Here is a 13,732-nt window from a genome sequence, read left to right on the forward strand (position 1 = left end):
GTTCGAACTGTCCTGTTGAAATTGGAGCATCATCCTTCGCTGAACATAATTGAATCAAGTTCGCGCGGCTGTTGGGACGCTGGTTTGGTAGTGTTGGCAGAAGAAGAACTGCCAAATCGGGCTAATTCTTCATCCACCGAAGTTTGCAGCAATGAAGCAAGAAATTTATGGTACTTGATCAAAAAATATCCCTCGTAAGGTAGATTCTAGAAAGGAAGTAGTTTGCATGCGTACAGAGTACAATAAATCACCTCGAAAATGTACTTACAAGCACCCAGAAAAAGAATATTCCTTTCAATGAAAACGATTAACGAATGATTAAATTTTGACAGATTGATATTCTTTTGTTATTTCAAATTTTGTCTCTATTTCATCAATCTTACCCAGTAGAAACTAGTATGGCTCTTTAGGTCCACTTTAACAGTATTCAGAACTTAGTATAAATAACATTGTTCTTCTTTCGCAACAAAAGCTCGCATAACAACAAGTATCCTTGGCAACAAAACCCCCCAAAAAAAGCAGGCATCACCTCCTCGGATCTGTGTAATTTGATGCGAAAAGTTTTAACGGCCTCACGCGAAACCATTATGGCGGGAGATGAATTTCTCTCTACCCCGTACCAGCGAGCCTACCACAAATGATGAACTACCAACCACCTCCGCCCAAAAAACCCGCGGCAAAGGCAATATAACGGTCCCTGCTTAGATGATGTGCAATATTTTTTAAACGCCTACAGGGAAATCCTGCAACCAGTAGCCCGGAAATGAACGATTTTGTTTACAAACAGACATTTGGCGCGTTTGAATGGTGCGAATTTGTAGTCCTAAAATGCTTACAGGGAAGATTGGGTCTGTGGCCAGAGACTGTGGGAGTTTGATGTCCTCTTTTTTCCACAATTGTTTAAAAAAGCTGTACCTTTTCAAATACTTCAATGTGCTCAATGTCACACAAATCTTCTGGTGCATTTTGTCCGTCGCTTGACAAAATATGCTCCCGTGGACATATTCTCTTAACGATAAACCATTAACCTCGTTTTTTTCGGCGCCTCCTTTGAATTGCTTTACTCAGACGATGGTTTTGACCAGTGTAATAGATCCGCACGAAAATCCGTCTCTTATCAACGCATCTGCCCTTCGGAGCATCGAAAGCAAAGACAGACAGCGCTGTGGCAAACAACTCGTTAGATATCCGGCTCGAGGAAGGGGACCATTACCGGCCCTGGCTCGTGACGCTTGGCTACATGCTGCTACAAAGCAGCAAAAATCAGCTAAATTTTTTATTATGTCCACCAGTCAAATTCGCTTTCGGCCATCATCCTTACCGAGGTCCCTGTCGAGCATGAAAAGCAAAAGGGTTTCCATGACAGAAGGACAGGACATGACACTCCGCTGGTAAGCAGTAGTTGGCACACTTCCACATCCTCTCCAACCAATGTAAGATGAGACACGACATCGTCTTTTTTATGGGCACAAAACACTTCGACATTCGCGACCGTTACGCGAATCGAACGACCGGGGACGATGATGACTCTACTGCTACTGCTGGTATGGCGATAATAATAATAACAGCTAATGGCCATCATTCATAACTGGCATGTTATTTTATTTGCCACACTCGACACGGTACCGTGGTACACCATTGATGATGGTTTTACGATGGTGTCATTTCGTGCGAGGAAGAAAATACTTATACTCGCACCAGCTTCGTGGCCGATCTTTTGCTGCCATCTTCAATCAGGCTTCGACCGGTAGCAGCCTTTTTTGACAGCCGCCCGACCAAACTCCTACGTCCCAAGGAATATTTTGCAATTATCATCTTCAGCCGAGACTGCTGTGGCACCAGCCCCCGCTGTCCAGTGTGCAAGACACGAGCATAAAATCATAATCCGTTTATTTGTATTAAGTTAATCATGAGCCGTCCCATGACGATGGTGCTGCGCGTTGTTTTATGATGATTTTTACCAGTTAGCTGTCGTCTCTTGTCGAGCGCTAATAAACGGTTTTAATGTCAATGTTTTGCTCTGTAACGAGCTCCATCGCAAGCCATGATGGAAAGGAGCGTGTAAGGACTAACAAACACACACACACAGAGAAGCAATTAACCTGGACGAGGACGAACAAAGAGTGCCAGCAAGAAGCAATCACATTCTGTTTTATTATTACTTATTGCACGAAACGTTAACAAGGCAGATTGAGGTTGTAGTTCTCCTAAGAGAGCTTGCTATCAGTAGAAGATGACCAAGCTGAGTATAGTTCGAAAAAATTCTTGAAATGAGTCAGTGTCAACCAAAAACAAAAATGTGAAAAAAGGATCTAATTAGCTCGTTCAAGCACCATAAGGTGGTAAAGCACCGGTGGTCAGGTGACAACGGCACCGATCTTCCGGTGTTCAAATCGCTTCCGGACTGTTCCGTCGTAGTGAGGTGGTACCAATAAGTCTAATAAGCCAGTATGTGGCATCCTTACGGATTAACATAAAATTAAACTAACTTACTAATTTCCCATTTTACCTATTGTCCACATTTAGGCGTAATCATCATAAAAACATTTATCTGGTGCGATTATTTTCCCACAACTTTTTACTAAATCTGTTTAGACAAAATTCCTCAATTAACCACCATTTATTTCGAAACGGAACGGATTTGATGTTTAAAGGCATGCCAAGCGGAAAAAATAACTTTTTACGAGACCAGTTCAGAAGAAAGCATAAACCTTCCTTTAAGAGACAAAAAAACCCTCTGCCCTTGAGACACAGATCATTAGCATGCTTGAAAAGGGATAGCAGAGACAGAGACTCATCAAATGCATATAGCAAAATTCCTTCCCCCAGAACCAATCGAACAGTTTGGTAGGTTACGTGTCGATAATTGATTTCTTCTCGTTTCCGTTTGCGTGTCTCTAGTTTTTTTCTTCTTCTCCACTATGTCTGAAGCTCCAGACATCAAAAAACACCTGAAACGATCGAGATGAAAATTAAATCAAAACAATCACACACTCTCTCATATATCATTTAATAAAGACCGCAACATTCCTGAACGTTGACCGGTTGGTGAGATCATTTTTTGGACAATTTGTGGGATTTCCTTTTTCTTCATTTCGATTGCCTCATGGAATGTTCGCCACTCTGTGACTTGAACGTTCAAAATTAAATGGCCATCTTGAAATTATAGGTAATTACACAATCACACAATCCGTAGATTATGGTGGGCGAACACGGCGTACCATTCTTCAGAACGGACGTGAAAATCTCCCCCAAATCGCCTTCATTCTGACTGTTTTTTTTTTTTTTGTTTGCTTCCTTCATCCTTTGTTAAACATCTTAAGCATCTTGTCATAATCAACGTTGATTCTTGCCTTGGATGAGATATCTCTTTATGCAAAGCTTTAAGAAACCATTATTCAATTATAGCTTTAAGCCGATGCTGCGTGTGATTATATTTTCCACAAAAGACTATCAAAACGAGTCTTCGAATCGACGCAAAACTCACAGTATGTGAAGTACGTTCCTTCCCTTGTTGGTCTTGCATGACGCAAATGCTTAACACCCCCAATTCAGTACGCATTATCTCGCTGTTATTGCATCTGGCCAATCAGCTGCATAAAACGCGCACTCAATGTGCATCGTTTCGCTCATCAAACACCAGCCATTAATCCATCTCCCTCTTAGTCGAGTAATTTGGTGCGCTTCAGCTGAAAGAAGGGGCTGCCAAACGCTCCCAATAAATTGGTTGGCTTCGGCAAAGGGTTCGCGAATCGCGCACGATCGTCATTCGATGCATCTATACGACCAACAAAACTGCTGCACGTGTACGTGACGTGTCGGTGCAGATAAATCACGCTGCTGCACACCGGGGATCGTCTAGGAATTGGTAGGAAGCAGGCTTTTCCGGATGAAATTTGTAACCAGCGCCCAGGAACGAATTGCAGGTGTCGTACTGAAGAGTATTCTTATGTAAAATTCACGTAATAGAATCACTAAGGGCTTGGCTCGCTTCTATGGCTAGAACTATGAAGGAAGTGTAAGAATTAGTGCTTCCAGTGATTTTAATAATAATTTGAAAAGACTATCTATTTAGATAAGGGATTTTTTAAAGCACTCTAGTTATAGGATAATTTTCTCCCACGAACCTATTTCTCCCACTGTGCTTCCCCGAAGGATTAAGATTGGTCACGCAGCACAATACGGTGGTGAAATCGTTCCCGTTGGCTTCTACCACGTGTTATGATCTTATGTTTGTTACCACCGAAGTTGAGTGCAATCATACGCATCGGCGATAATGAGCAGCGTGCTCAGCAATCGGGGCTTACACATTTCGGCAGAATGTGAGCACACGGTTGACAAAGTGTCGTGCAAGTTAGCTCCTCAGGGAACGGAATGTTTCTACCGATAATCCATCTAACGCACCACAAATGTTGCTTCGTTACTCCTCTCAAAAGCTTTTTCCACCCTCTAAATCAAAGGACTCATTCAAAAGAACTTGGAAAACTTCACGTGAAAAAACAACTTCATCACTTCCTGACCTATTCTTGGTCAACCGGTTAACCGCTATGGATGATTTCTCGCAAATATTTGCTTGCCAACAAGGAATGCCAACCATTCGCTCGCAAAAGTTAATATGTTACGCTGTTCTTTAAGAAAGTTTTTACTTTTGTTTTAGTTTCCGAGATATGTTCCATTTTTAAATGCCTGTTTCCTTTCTTCTTCTGTAAGCAATCCTCCCGGAAGAATTCCAACAAAACTTTTTTTCTTTTTATCATACCGAACAGAAACGATCTGTCCTACGAAACACCCAGTGCCAACCAAACCACGACGAATTCAATGCAAATTTTAGGGTTCTTGAGCTTTACCTCTCATACCTTCATCTTTGATCTCCAAAAATAGACGGACGAAGCGCAGCGCAGCAAATTCTACTTCCTACGTAGAATTCTGGGACAAAAGTCAACCCAAAACTATGTATACCCTTCCTTTCCGGAATGAATAGAAAACAAAACAACAACTAAAAAAAACAACACATGAATAGCAAAAGTGTCTAAGCTACTGTGAATGGCCTAACAGAAAATGAGGTACACCCAGTCCTTTGCTATTCGTCTCGGTGTGTCCTCTCGCAAAGGTCCAGCAGGCAACCAGTTTAGCCACATCGTAACGTAAAGCACAGGAAAGTTCCAAAATATACTTATCGCCTACACATCATCTCATCACAGTGTCTCCTAGCGCTGGATGCGGAAACAGCTAGTTCTATTTCGGCGAAAAACACCCTCTTGGATATCCACTAGACGCGTTTAGGGAAAGAGCTTGGGTTCGATGACGCAAAACCACAAACTTTTGGCGAATGAAAATGGTTGGAATATCTACGGACAAAGTAAAGCAGATCGAGTTTATGAATGAAACATTAAGTTTTGTACCGTAAGCACACCTTTGATGGATTTGTTATGGTGACAGCTACTAGTTGTGCTTTAAAACATTCAATATCAAGCGGTTTAATAAGTTTACACTTCAATAATAAAATTAATTGAACTCTAAACTTCACAAGGTAGGACCGGGTAACGAATCCCATCCTAACCTTCCCCCCGTACGCAGTAGGAAAACCACGATGTGTTGGTGGACTTATCAAATTATATTAAATTAAATCTCAAACTATCCGATGGATTCTTTGTTCAATTTATTTAATTACGCTTAAATTTACGCTCGTGCACGTGATTGACTTTAGAATTTTTTAGTTAAATTTTCTCTTTGCTCGTGCTAGCGTCATCTATTCCCAGATTTAGACGTTTATCCAGGACTCAAACCCCGAGAAGCGTTACGTTACTATTACGCCGTTATTGCGCATTCCTTTTGGTGCTGTAGTCGAATAGGAATTATTATTATAAAAATCGTGCAAAAGCTCACTAAAATTCTCAACAGACAAATTACGCTGAGTTAAGTTGCTTCAAAATGCTTAAAAATAAGAAAATATTATTAAATATTCAACATTTCCCAAACTGCCATTGGTGTACAGACAGTTTGATAGTTGTCAGTCCTTTGTTTACGTTATTTTGACAACTTCTCCGTCGCTTCGTAACACAACAAACACAATAACAAGTTTTCTTGCGCTGGTACAAAAATTTAACAGTTTTCCTGTACCGGGCCGGGGTCGTGCTCCTGCTTTTGCAGCCATGCTTGGACATCTAGCCCGCCGGCACATTTACGGCCGATGCGTGTTCGCCCTCCATACACGCACCATCAACGTGGACAGTTCGACCAAGCTCGGGTTTCCTTGCGCGTACACCGACGAGGAAACGAAAAAAATTCTCAACACACTCAACGAACAGGAGGTGGAGGAGTTGTACAAGTGAGGGAATACTGAAAACCTAACCCTTCTCGACTCCCCTTAACCTAATCGACTTCCCTTTTACATTCGCAGATACAACATCTCCAAGTACCGATTGAAAAAGATTGAAGGATGGCGCAAAAAGTTTGGTTCCTTTCTCTCGCTGGAGCAGGTGCTCGAGCTGGACGGGTTCGGTGTGACGGTACTGCGCAAATTCTACGACTCCATCGTACACGGACCAAAGGAAGATGCGGCACTAGCACCGAAAGCTATCAAACGGGACGTTAAATTCACAACCCCGCTGCTTAACGCTCAGCTGATACCGAAAATTGCCAGCTGTGTATCGCTGCACGTTGGGTTGGATTACGTGACCTGGGCCTACTTCAAGCTAGCGCAAGATCAACCGACAGCTCTGGCCGGATGGAACAGTTACAGCATCAGCGATCGTAAGCTGCACCTCAACGAGCTGATCCGGAACGTGTCCCAAATCAATCGTCTCATTCCGGAAGCGGATGTGTACGTGGTGGAAAACCCACCCGTCGCACAAGCTTCGGCCATGGGTTCGGCCGTCCAGACCAACATTAATGTGCAACGGTCGCAGCTGATCGGCATGTTGATGCTAATGCTAGCCAACAGACCTTCGCCGCTCACCGATGGTAGTGCAAATCAACCGATGGATGGTTCAATCGGAAGTAACGTTTTCTTCCTGAAGCAATACCTGTCCGCGAGACTGTTTGGTATCTTTGTCGGCAACGAACGGGTTTCGTCGGAGGAAGTAATCCGATCGATCATGGAACGACAGCTCGCACCAAACGAAGAAACGCTCGAATCGATCCAATCCCGTCTAATCATACCGTCTGGGTTGAAAATTATCTACGAAGAAAACGACAGCGCCGAGCGTGAGTTCCTCGGTCAGTCCCTACTACTTGGGCTTACCTTTTTGCGGCTGTGCATATTCAAATGCGAGGACAGTTTGAAAATATTTCGAAGATAAGATAAACAGCCCTGCGATAGAGTGCTGTTCTAGGACACGCATAGAGAGATGAATAAAATGTAACCAATTTTACCTGCCAATTGGGTTTCTCAAAAGAACATCTCCACACTTTACTTTCGCTTTCCTTTTCCCTTCCGCCCACGCCCTTTGCCGCGCATCTTGCGTTTTCGCTCAGCAACAGAACGCCACGCACGTTGCAGTACCTTGGCCGCCCGGTTCATCATGAATGCTTCGATCCGTTCTTCCTGCTCGCGAATCTCGATCTGCCGTTTTTCTTCCATCGCATCAAAGTATCTGCAAGAAACAAGACATGCTTTAAGCCAAGCCCGCGAAAAGAATCCCAATTAGAGCGTACTTTTTCTCCTGTGGATCGAAAATGTTGTGCTTCCAACGATTGTACTCCTGCTGGCGTGTGTTCAGCTTGGCTACCAGCTCCTTCAGCTCGTGCGTCCGCTCGCCGGCATCCTTATCGTACTTGTGCAGCCACGCTTGCAGCTGGTTGGTGAGCTTCAGCTTTTTCAAACGATTGGTTTTCTCCACCGTCAAGTCTTCCTGCAGCTGTTGCTGGTAGCTCTTCAACGTACCAGCCGCTTCTTCGAGCAAGTTCTCATAACGCTGATCACTCCTCTCGAAGTAATGGAACATCTGACGATCGGAGTCATCCCTGGAGGCAGAATAGTCGAACGACAAATAAGTGTGAACAAAAAATTCATCACCTAATATCAACTTACATGAATTTTATAATGTTATCGCGGCTACTCTCGCCCAATTCTTCCAATTCTTTCCGATAACGCTCGATTACGGCGTACTTTTCCTGCACAGATTCTTCCAACTTTTCCTTTTTCATTACAAGGATGTCCTCGATCTTGCGGATCTCCTTCTTATTACGCTCGTTGCGGGTCCACAAGCGGTGCAGGATCTTCTCCTTCGCTAGATCCTTCTGTGCCGTAAGTTTCATCTTGTTAATCGTAAACTTTCGAAATTCTCGGATGTTGGAAAGAAAGCGTCGATAAACACCTGGTAGCTGTAAGTAACAGTATGATAGGTTTGGTAGAGCTCGACAAATATTGCTTCTCACATGCCTGCTTCACGTGTCCAACCGTTGCTGTGTGAAGTTCCTTTTTCGCGAGAAGTGACGCCAGCTCGATCAATTGCCCTGAGGGAATTTTTAACTGTTCCCCCTGTACGAAAAAAACGCGAAAGAAAAGTCAAATTTTAAAGTAGTTTTTTATCTATATTCTAAAAATTCTACATACTTACATCGATTTCATCCTTAGTCACTGAGGCCGAGGTGTTCGAAGAGATGTACTGACTGAGAAACTTTATAACATTCTTATCATCCACATCGAAACAGGCATCCAACAAGGCTTCATTTTGGCAGATTATCGGCAGGCAAAACAAAACCTCAAGCGTTTGAGTCATTTCTCCCAGTATCATACCGACACGATTGATTTGAATGTGGAACTCCACCTTCTGCAAGCTCTCCGGATCGTACGAATCGTACTCCTCTTCCCCGTGTGCCATAATTTCGGATGTTATCTTTTCTACCATTGCCTTCACGGCGGCCACATCTTCCTCGGAATCGCCGGCACAAACCGCTTCAAAGCTATCTCCCATATTTGTAAGATGTCTCGACTGCTCTCAACAGACAAGAATGGACGACTAGCAAAGGATGCGTTTAATAACAGTTGCGGAAATATATTTCATAGCAGCCATAGGGTGCCATAGCAATGGTTCATGCGCGTACAGGAGGCGCCCATAGAAAAAAGACATTGAATTTGGCTAGAATTTGTTTCCCAATACATGTCCACTATCCCTTCGGATGCGGATTTCACTTCTTTCCCTTTTCTTTTTTCGATTTTTTGCCTTTTTTCTTAGCGTGCCTAATTTCTAGCGTTCGCTTTAAAGCTCTCTGAAGCACACGTACCGCGTGCAACTTACGCATTTTCTCAATTTTCTCTTCCAAAGCTACCGCCTCAAAAACACCAATCTGTTCACGCAATTGATGCAATTGCACTTCCTGTGGCCGAAGTTCGGTGTCCTTCCACTCCTCGAGACCTGTCATTCGTTCTTCCAGTGCCAGCAAAGAAGGCATTGGTTCACCAATGAACTTGTCGTACTTCTTGATCCACAGCTGCAGCTGTACTTCCATTTTGGCGATTCGCTTCCTTTTAAGTTCGTGTTTGTCAAGCTGAGACAGATATTCCGGTGTGGTTTCAAAATTTGGTTGACTGGCAAGTTGGTCCTCCAGTCGCTGAATGATTCCAACGCCTTCCAATTTCATCTCGACCAGGATGTGTTGTGAAGCGTTCAACTGTTCTTGCTTTTCTGACTCGCTCCGTTGCTGAAGCTTCTGACGTTGAGCAATCCGCTCTTTTATTTTACGTTCTAATTCTTCGATCTTTCGGTTTAAAGACTCGATTTTACTTTCCTGCAGGGTTATTACACGTTTCCAATGGAACGTTTCATGCTCGGCACGGTTCTTTATGATTATCGGAGGACTCGGAGGGCACAGCAGTGATTTTTGGCTGATAGCTTGAACATGTTTGATCGTATCGCGAATAAGCTGAGCCGTGAGATCAGTTGTCGAACATTCTACCGATTTTTTTACATTTTTGTCTAAATCTTTTAGTATCTTTTGAAAATCCGAATAACCTTTTTGATCTCTCAAAATCTCAAGCAATTGCTTCCAAGTATTATCTCCATCCTTTGCTTGGTTCCGGAGATACGATTCTACTCTTTGCAGAGCTTTCAAATCGTTCAAAAGTTCGTCAAAACATTCCTGGATACGTTCTTTCTGTAATGTAAAATCTACTTCTTCCTGTAAGACCGATTTAGACTTCAAGTTGAGGATGGAATCGAAACGCTCCATTGAACCAGACAAAGCGACAGCCAACAATGCCAACTGCAACTCTGCACGACGCGTGCTTGAAGCGGTTGCTAAGGTAACTGACAGACAACGTCCTTCGTTGTCATCAAATAAACAGTTCGTCAGCTTTGCTACCAGTACAGTGCAGTACCATAAGCGATACGTGTTGTGTTAATCCAAAACGGAATCAATTCTCTTTTTGTAAAACAAAAAACGTGCATAAAAAGATTACAAAATGGGAAAGAAAAAAGGAGGAAATAAAAATAAGCTTGCCAAAATGTCCGACGAAGAACGGGCTAGATATTTGCAGCATCGTGCCGACATGGAAGAAGAAGCACGGCGCCGCAAGCAACAGCTCATAGCCACGTTTATGAAAGTATGTGAAGAAGTATTTCAAAACATTTAAAAACTATTGCTTATTATGCTAATTTTCTTTACAGAACAAGCTCAAAAGGGAGGACGCTTTCGCTCGTCTTAATCTGGCCAAAATCAACCAAGAATGGCGCTCCATTTTGCGCAACATCAAGTGCAAAGAACTGAAGGAGGAAGTTGAGGCAGTGGAGAAAACATGCACCGAGTGTATCGAGAACAAAAATGCGGTCATCAAGCGACTCTTGTGTGATCTAGACGAGTCTGAGGATTTGTACTCCACTATGCTGCATGCACATATGGAACGTGTGGAAAAGATCATTCGTTAGTAAAACACGTGTTGCCCTAAAGTGCCGCCATAATTCTTATCGCTTATGTCCTTCCTCCTTCCTCAGGTATTCACAACGATCGTGTCAACTTTCTCATGGAGTTATACGAGTTGGATAAGAAAGAAGTCATCGAAAACTACGAGCGCGAGATGGAGCTGTACAAATCGAAAAAGTTTGAACTCCAGAAAGACCTGGAGTGTGTATTTTACGGTCTTGCGGAGAAGGCACGCACTGATCGGATCCGTAACGAGGAAGAGCACATGCTTAAAAAAGACGAACTAAAGAACTCTGTAAGTTTTTTTTTTACTTTGCTTCAACAGAATGCATCTTGTCGAGCTTTGCACAATGAATAAGCTAACTACTTCTAACGGAGCCTCTACATAAAAGTGCATCAGGTGCTGTTAAAAGTGCGTCTAAACTACCTTTAAAACATAGCGGATGTCACTGTATCCCAATCGTCACAATTTGATTCGAACCGATCGCTCAAGCACGTCACAAACCGCATCGAGTAGTCACACTTGTCCTTCAACCGATTGTCCAGTCCTAACATGTGGAAGCATTCCTGTATCGAATCAACGTAAAACTCGCGCAACTCGTGCTCCCGAATGTCTTTCGTGATGACGTGCAGTACCTTATGCTTCTCCGGGAAACCTTCCGCATTAGTCGCTTTCAGTTCCTCGAAGAAACACTGCATCAGACAGGCCCGATCGCGCTCGAGCGATGAAGAGTTCCCACCACGCGTTCCATTGCCAGCTACCGTCTCTCCAAATTGTGGTGGTGAGCGTCCATAGCTCGAATACTCACCCCCAGCACCGGAAGTCGTACCTTGACCTCCATAGTATTGTTGGCGTTTGCGTCGGCGGTAACTTCTTCCGTAGTCACGCATCATCTGTTGCTCCTCCTCATTCCGATCCGTCCGTCCACGCTCATTTATTCGCGAACGTCCATTGCGGTCATCACCGTTGCGTTGGTCTCTGCGGTCCATCTGCTGTCGTCTGCCATTTTCTTCCGGTCGATTCGTTCGTCCATTATTACCCCGTTCGGTTCCATCGTATCGCCGATCGTAATACGACTGTTTCGATCCTTGCCAGTTGTTTGTATTCTGCCGTCCACCATCATCGTTGTCCTTGTCCTCGTTCGATTCATCCGATGCCGATGAATCGTAGTCCGGATACTCATCACTGGTCCGATTTTCCGATCCAGAATTCGTTATCTTATTTAGACACGTGCGGACAATTCGCTTCACATCCTCTGTACTCGGACCTTCGCCTGTGCGACAGCGTAGGCCTTCGACCGGGCGGGACGTGCTCAGCAGACACACAAGCACTATCGCGAAACAACCGCCAATAGTGGCTGCCCTATGAACGCACCACAATCGCTGGTCCATTGATTTTACTCAAGTTTTTCCAACATGTCGCGGCAGTACTTTGCTGTTCTGTTCCAATCCGATAGAGCAAGTACTTGGTGACTAAATGCGCAAGTAACAACCCACTCGTTTCAGACCGTCATCAGGTTTTATAGTTTTCTAAACAACCCGGGTTTGACGGACAAATCGGCCAATTTCGCTGTCAAAATGAGCGATAACAATGGAGTATCTGTAGCATATTCAATCCAGCGTAGACGTACTGATTGCCTTCGGCCTTTGGTTCACATCATACCTCTAACCTGTCAACTCTTTAACCTACGCTTGCAATATTGCAGATGATACTGAAGCTGGAAATGATCACCAAAGAGCGTGAGCGAGAGATGGAACGACTGTGGAAAGAGTTCCAGCGCGTGTTGAATCTCTACCTACGCAACACGGAAGAGTACCGGAACGAGTACAACACTCTGCGTGATCAGGACTCGAGCGATACAAAGAACATCCAGGATCATTACGCCGAAGTCGCCCGGCTAAGTGATCAAATTGCTGATCTTCGGCTGAAGCTGGCCACCTTAAAGGAGGAGCACGACTTCAACATGAAACAGATGCAGAAGAGTAAGGCAGAACTGCAGCACCGTGTACAAAATCTCAAGCAAGAGATGGAACTTGGTACGCGCCTCGACCAGGAGCAGCTTAAAACACTCGCTGTATACAGCAACGACGCTATCAAACATCTCCAAGGCATGCTGAAGAAGGTGAAATCGATCTATCAGATCGCTAGCTTCTGCAAAAAGTACGAAACCGAATCGGAAGATTTGCTACCATTCGTCCAGCGCCCCAAAGAATACCAAGGACAGTCGGACCTACCAGTTACGGATCGGACATTAGTCGCCCTGCCCTCCACCGATTCAACGATGGATTCGTTCAAGCGCGATGTGTTCGACACGGTGGAACTGTTCGAAAGTTTCTGGATGCGCTTCAACAAAGCACGCATCGATGTGGCCTGTTTGCGCGAGGAAAAACAGCAACTGATCGACCGTAACGAACAGCTAAAGACACATCTCAAGGACTATCTCATCACGGTGAACATGAACAGTGGTGGACCGGTGGAATCGCACGTCGATCTGCTCACCAAGCGTCCGACCTCGATGAAGATCGAGAAGCTGGTACGTATTGACGAGCAGGTACTTGTCCAGGAAGGTACAAGGAAAATGGTCCGTTTCCGAACCGGTGGACAGCAGTCCTGTCGTCCCGTCACCTGCATCGAGGGCAATCTCAGTAACGCGATCCGCAACGAACGGTTGGTGGGCGTTCGGGCCAAATCATCTGATATCTACTCCATGGTGAGAAACTCCGCATAATCTAAGGTTTTCATTTAGCCTTTTTATTAAATAAATTCTTACAACTTAGTGGTGTGGAATGGTGATTAGTGCTTACAGAAAACTTAGAACCGTAAGAATACAAATACTCGTACAGTAAAAACGAAGCGTGTTATTAAGTA

The 13,732-nt window shown here is 44.1% G+C and overlaps 6 protein-coding genes across 6 annotated transcripts in view; 3 read left to right on the forward strand and 3 right to left on the reverse strand.

The window, feature by feature from the left end:
* Positions 1-13,732, forward strand: part of LOC126567794 (toll-like receptor 7) — a 462,685-nt gene that overhangs the window by 403,069 nt on the left and 45,884 nt on the right. The window lies entirely within an intron of this gene.
* LOC126568307 (uncharacterized) lies at positions 6,139-7,306 on the forward strand. The gene is made up of 2 exons (XM_050224767.1): positions 6,139-6,328; positions 6,401-7,306. Exons 1-2 carry the CDS (start codon positions 6,153-6,155, stop codon positions 7,299-7,301), a joined length of 1,077 nt encoding a protein of 358 aa, XP_050080724.1. The 5' UTR covers positions 6,139-6,152; the 3' UTR covers positions 7,302-7,306.
* Positions 7,412-8,918, reverse strand: LOC126568269 (dynein regulatory complex protein 10-like). The gene is made up of 5 exons (XM_050224715.1): positions 8,562-8,918; positions 8,384-8,482; positions 8,033-8,325; positions 7,657-7,965; positions 7,412-7,595 (listed from the first exon to the last, which is right to left on the reverse strand). The coding sequence occupies exons 1-5, from the start codon at positions 8,916-8,918 to the stop codon at positions 7,412-7,414; spliced, it is 1,242 nt and encodes a 413-aa protein (XP_050080672.1).
* LOC126568329 (uncharacterized) lies at positions 9,133-10,173 on the reverse strand. Its single transcript, XM_050224789.1, has one exon. It carries the CDS (start codon positions 10,171-10,173, stop codon positions 9,133-9,135), a length of 1,041 nt encoding a protein of 346 aa, XP_050080746.1.
* Positions 10,406-13,592, forward strand: LOC126568121 (dynein regulatory complex subunit 2). Its single transcript, XM_050224537.1, has 4 exons — positions 10,406-10,546; positions 10,611-10,863; positions 10,935-11,158; positions 12,570-13,592. The coding sequence occupies exons 1-4, from the start codon at positions 10,406-10,408 to the stop codon at positions 13,590-13,592; spliced, it is 1,641 nt and encodes a 546-aa protein (XP_050080494.1).
* LOC126568371 (general odorant-binding protein 71) lies at positions 11,293-12,255 on the reverse strand. Its single transcript, XM_050224836.1, has one exon. It carries the CDS (start codon positions 12,253-12,255, stop codon positions 11,293-11,295), a length of 963 nt encoding a protein of 320 aa, XP_050080793.1.

This window comes from Anopheles maculipalpis, chromosome 2RL (genome assembly GCF_943734695.1).
Source record: "Anopheles maculipalpis chromosome 2RL, idAnoMacuDA_375_x, whole genome shotgun sequence".
NCBI classification, from domain to species: Eukaryota; Metazoa; Arthropoda; class Insecta; order Diptera; family Culicidae; genus Anopheles; species Anopheles maculipalpis.

Excerpts from the sequence above, each read along its gene's own strand:
- LOC126568307 (XM_050224767.1), top strand. The coding sequence starts at position 6,153 with ATGCTTGGACATCTAGCCCGCCGGCACATTTACGGCCGATGCGTGTTC. Across the intron at positions 6,329-6,400 it reads GAGGTGGAGGAGTTGTACAA|ATACAACATCTCCAAGTACC; the intron begins GTGAGGGAATAC and ends TTACATTCGCAG.
- LOC126568269 (XM_050224715.1), bottom strand. The coding sequence starts at position 8,918 with ATGGGAGATAGCTTTGAAGCGGTTTGTGCCGGCGATTCCGAGGAAGAT. Across the intron at positions 8,483-8,561 it reads TGACTAAGGATGAAATCGAT|GGGGAACAGTTAAAAATTCC; the intron begins GTAAGTATGTAG and ends TTTTTCGTACAG. Across the intron at positions 7,596-7,656 it reads TTCGATCCACAGGAGAAAAA|ATACTTTGATGCGATGGAAG; the intron begins GTACGCTCTAAT and ends TGTTTCTTGCAG.
- LOC126568329 (XM_050224789.1), bottom strand. The coding sequence starts at position 10,173 with ATGGAGCGTTTCGATTCCATCCTCAACTTGAAGTCTAAATCGGTCTTA.
- LOC126568121 (XM_050224537.1), top strand. The coding sequence starts at position 10,406 with ATGGGAAAGAAAAAAGGAGGAAATAAAAATAAGCTTGCCAAAATGTCC. Across the intron at positions 10,547-10,610 it reads TCATAGCCACGTTTATGAAA|AACAAGCTCAAAAGGGAGGA; the intron begins GTATGTGAAGAA and ends TTTTCTTTACAG. Across the intron at positions 10,864-10,934 it reads ACGTGTGGAAAAGATCATTC|GTATTCACAACGATCGTGTC; the intron begins GTTAGTAAAACA and ends CTCCTTCCTCAG.
- LOC126568371 (XM_050224836.1), bottom strand. The coding sequence starts at position 12,255 with ATGGACCAGCGATTGTGGTGCGTTCATAGGGCAGCCACTATTGGCGGT.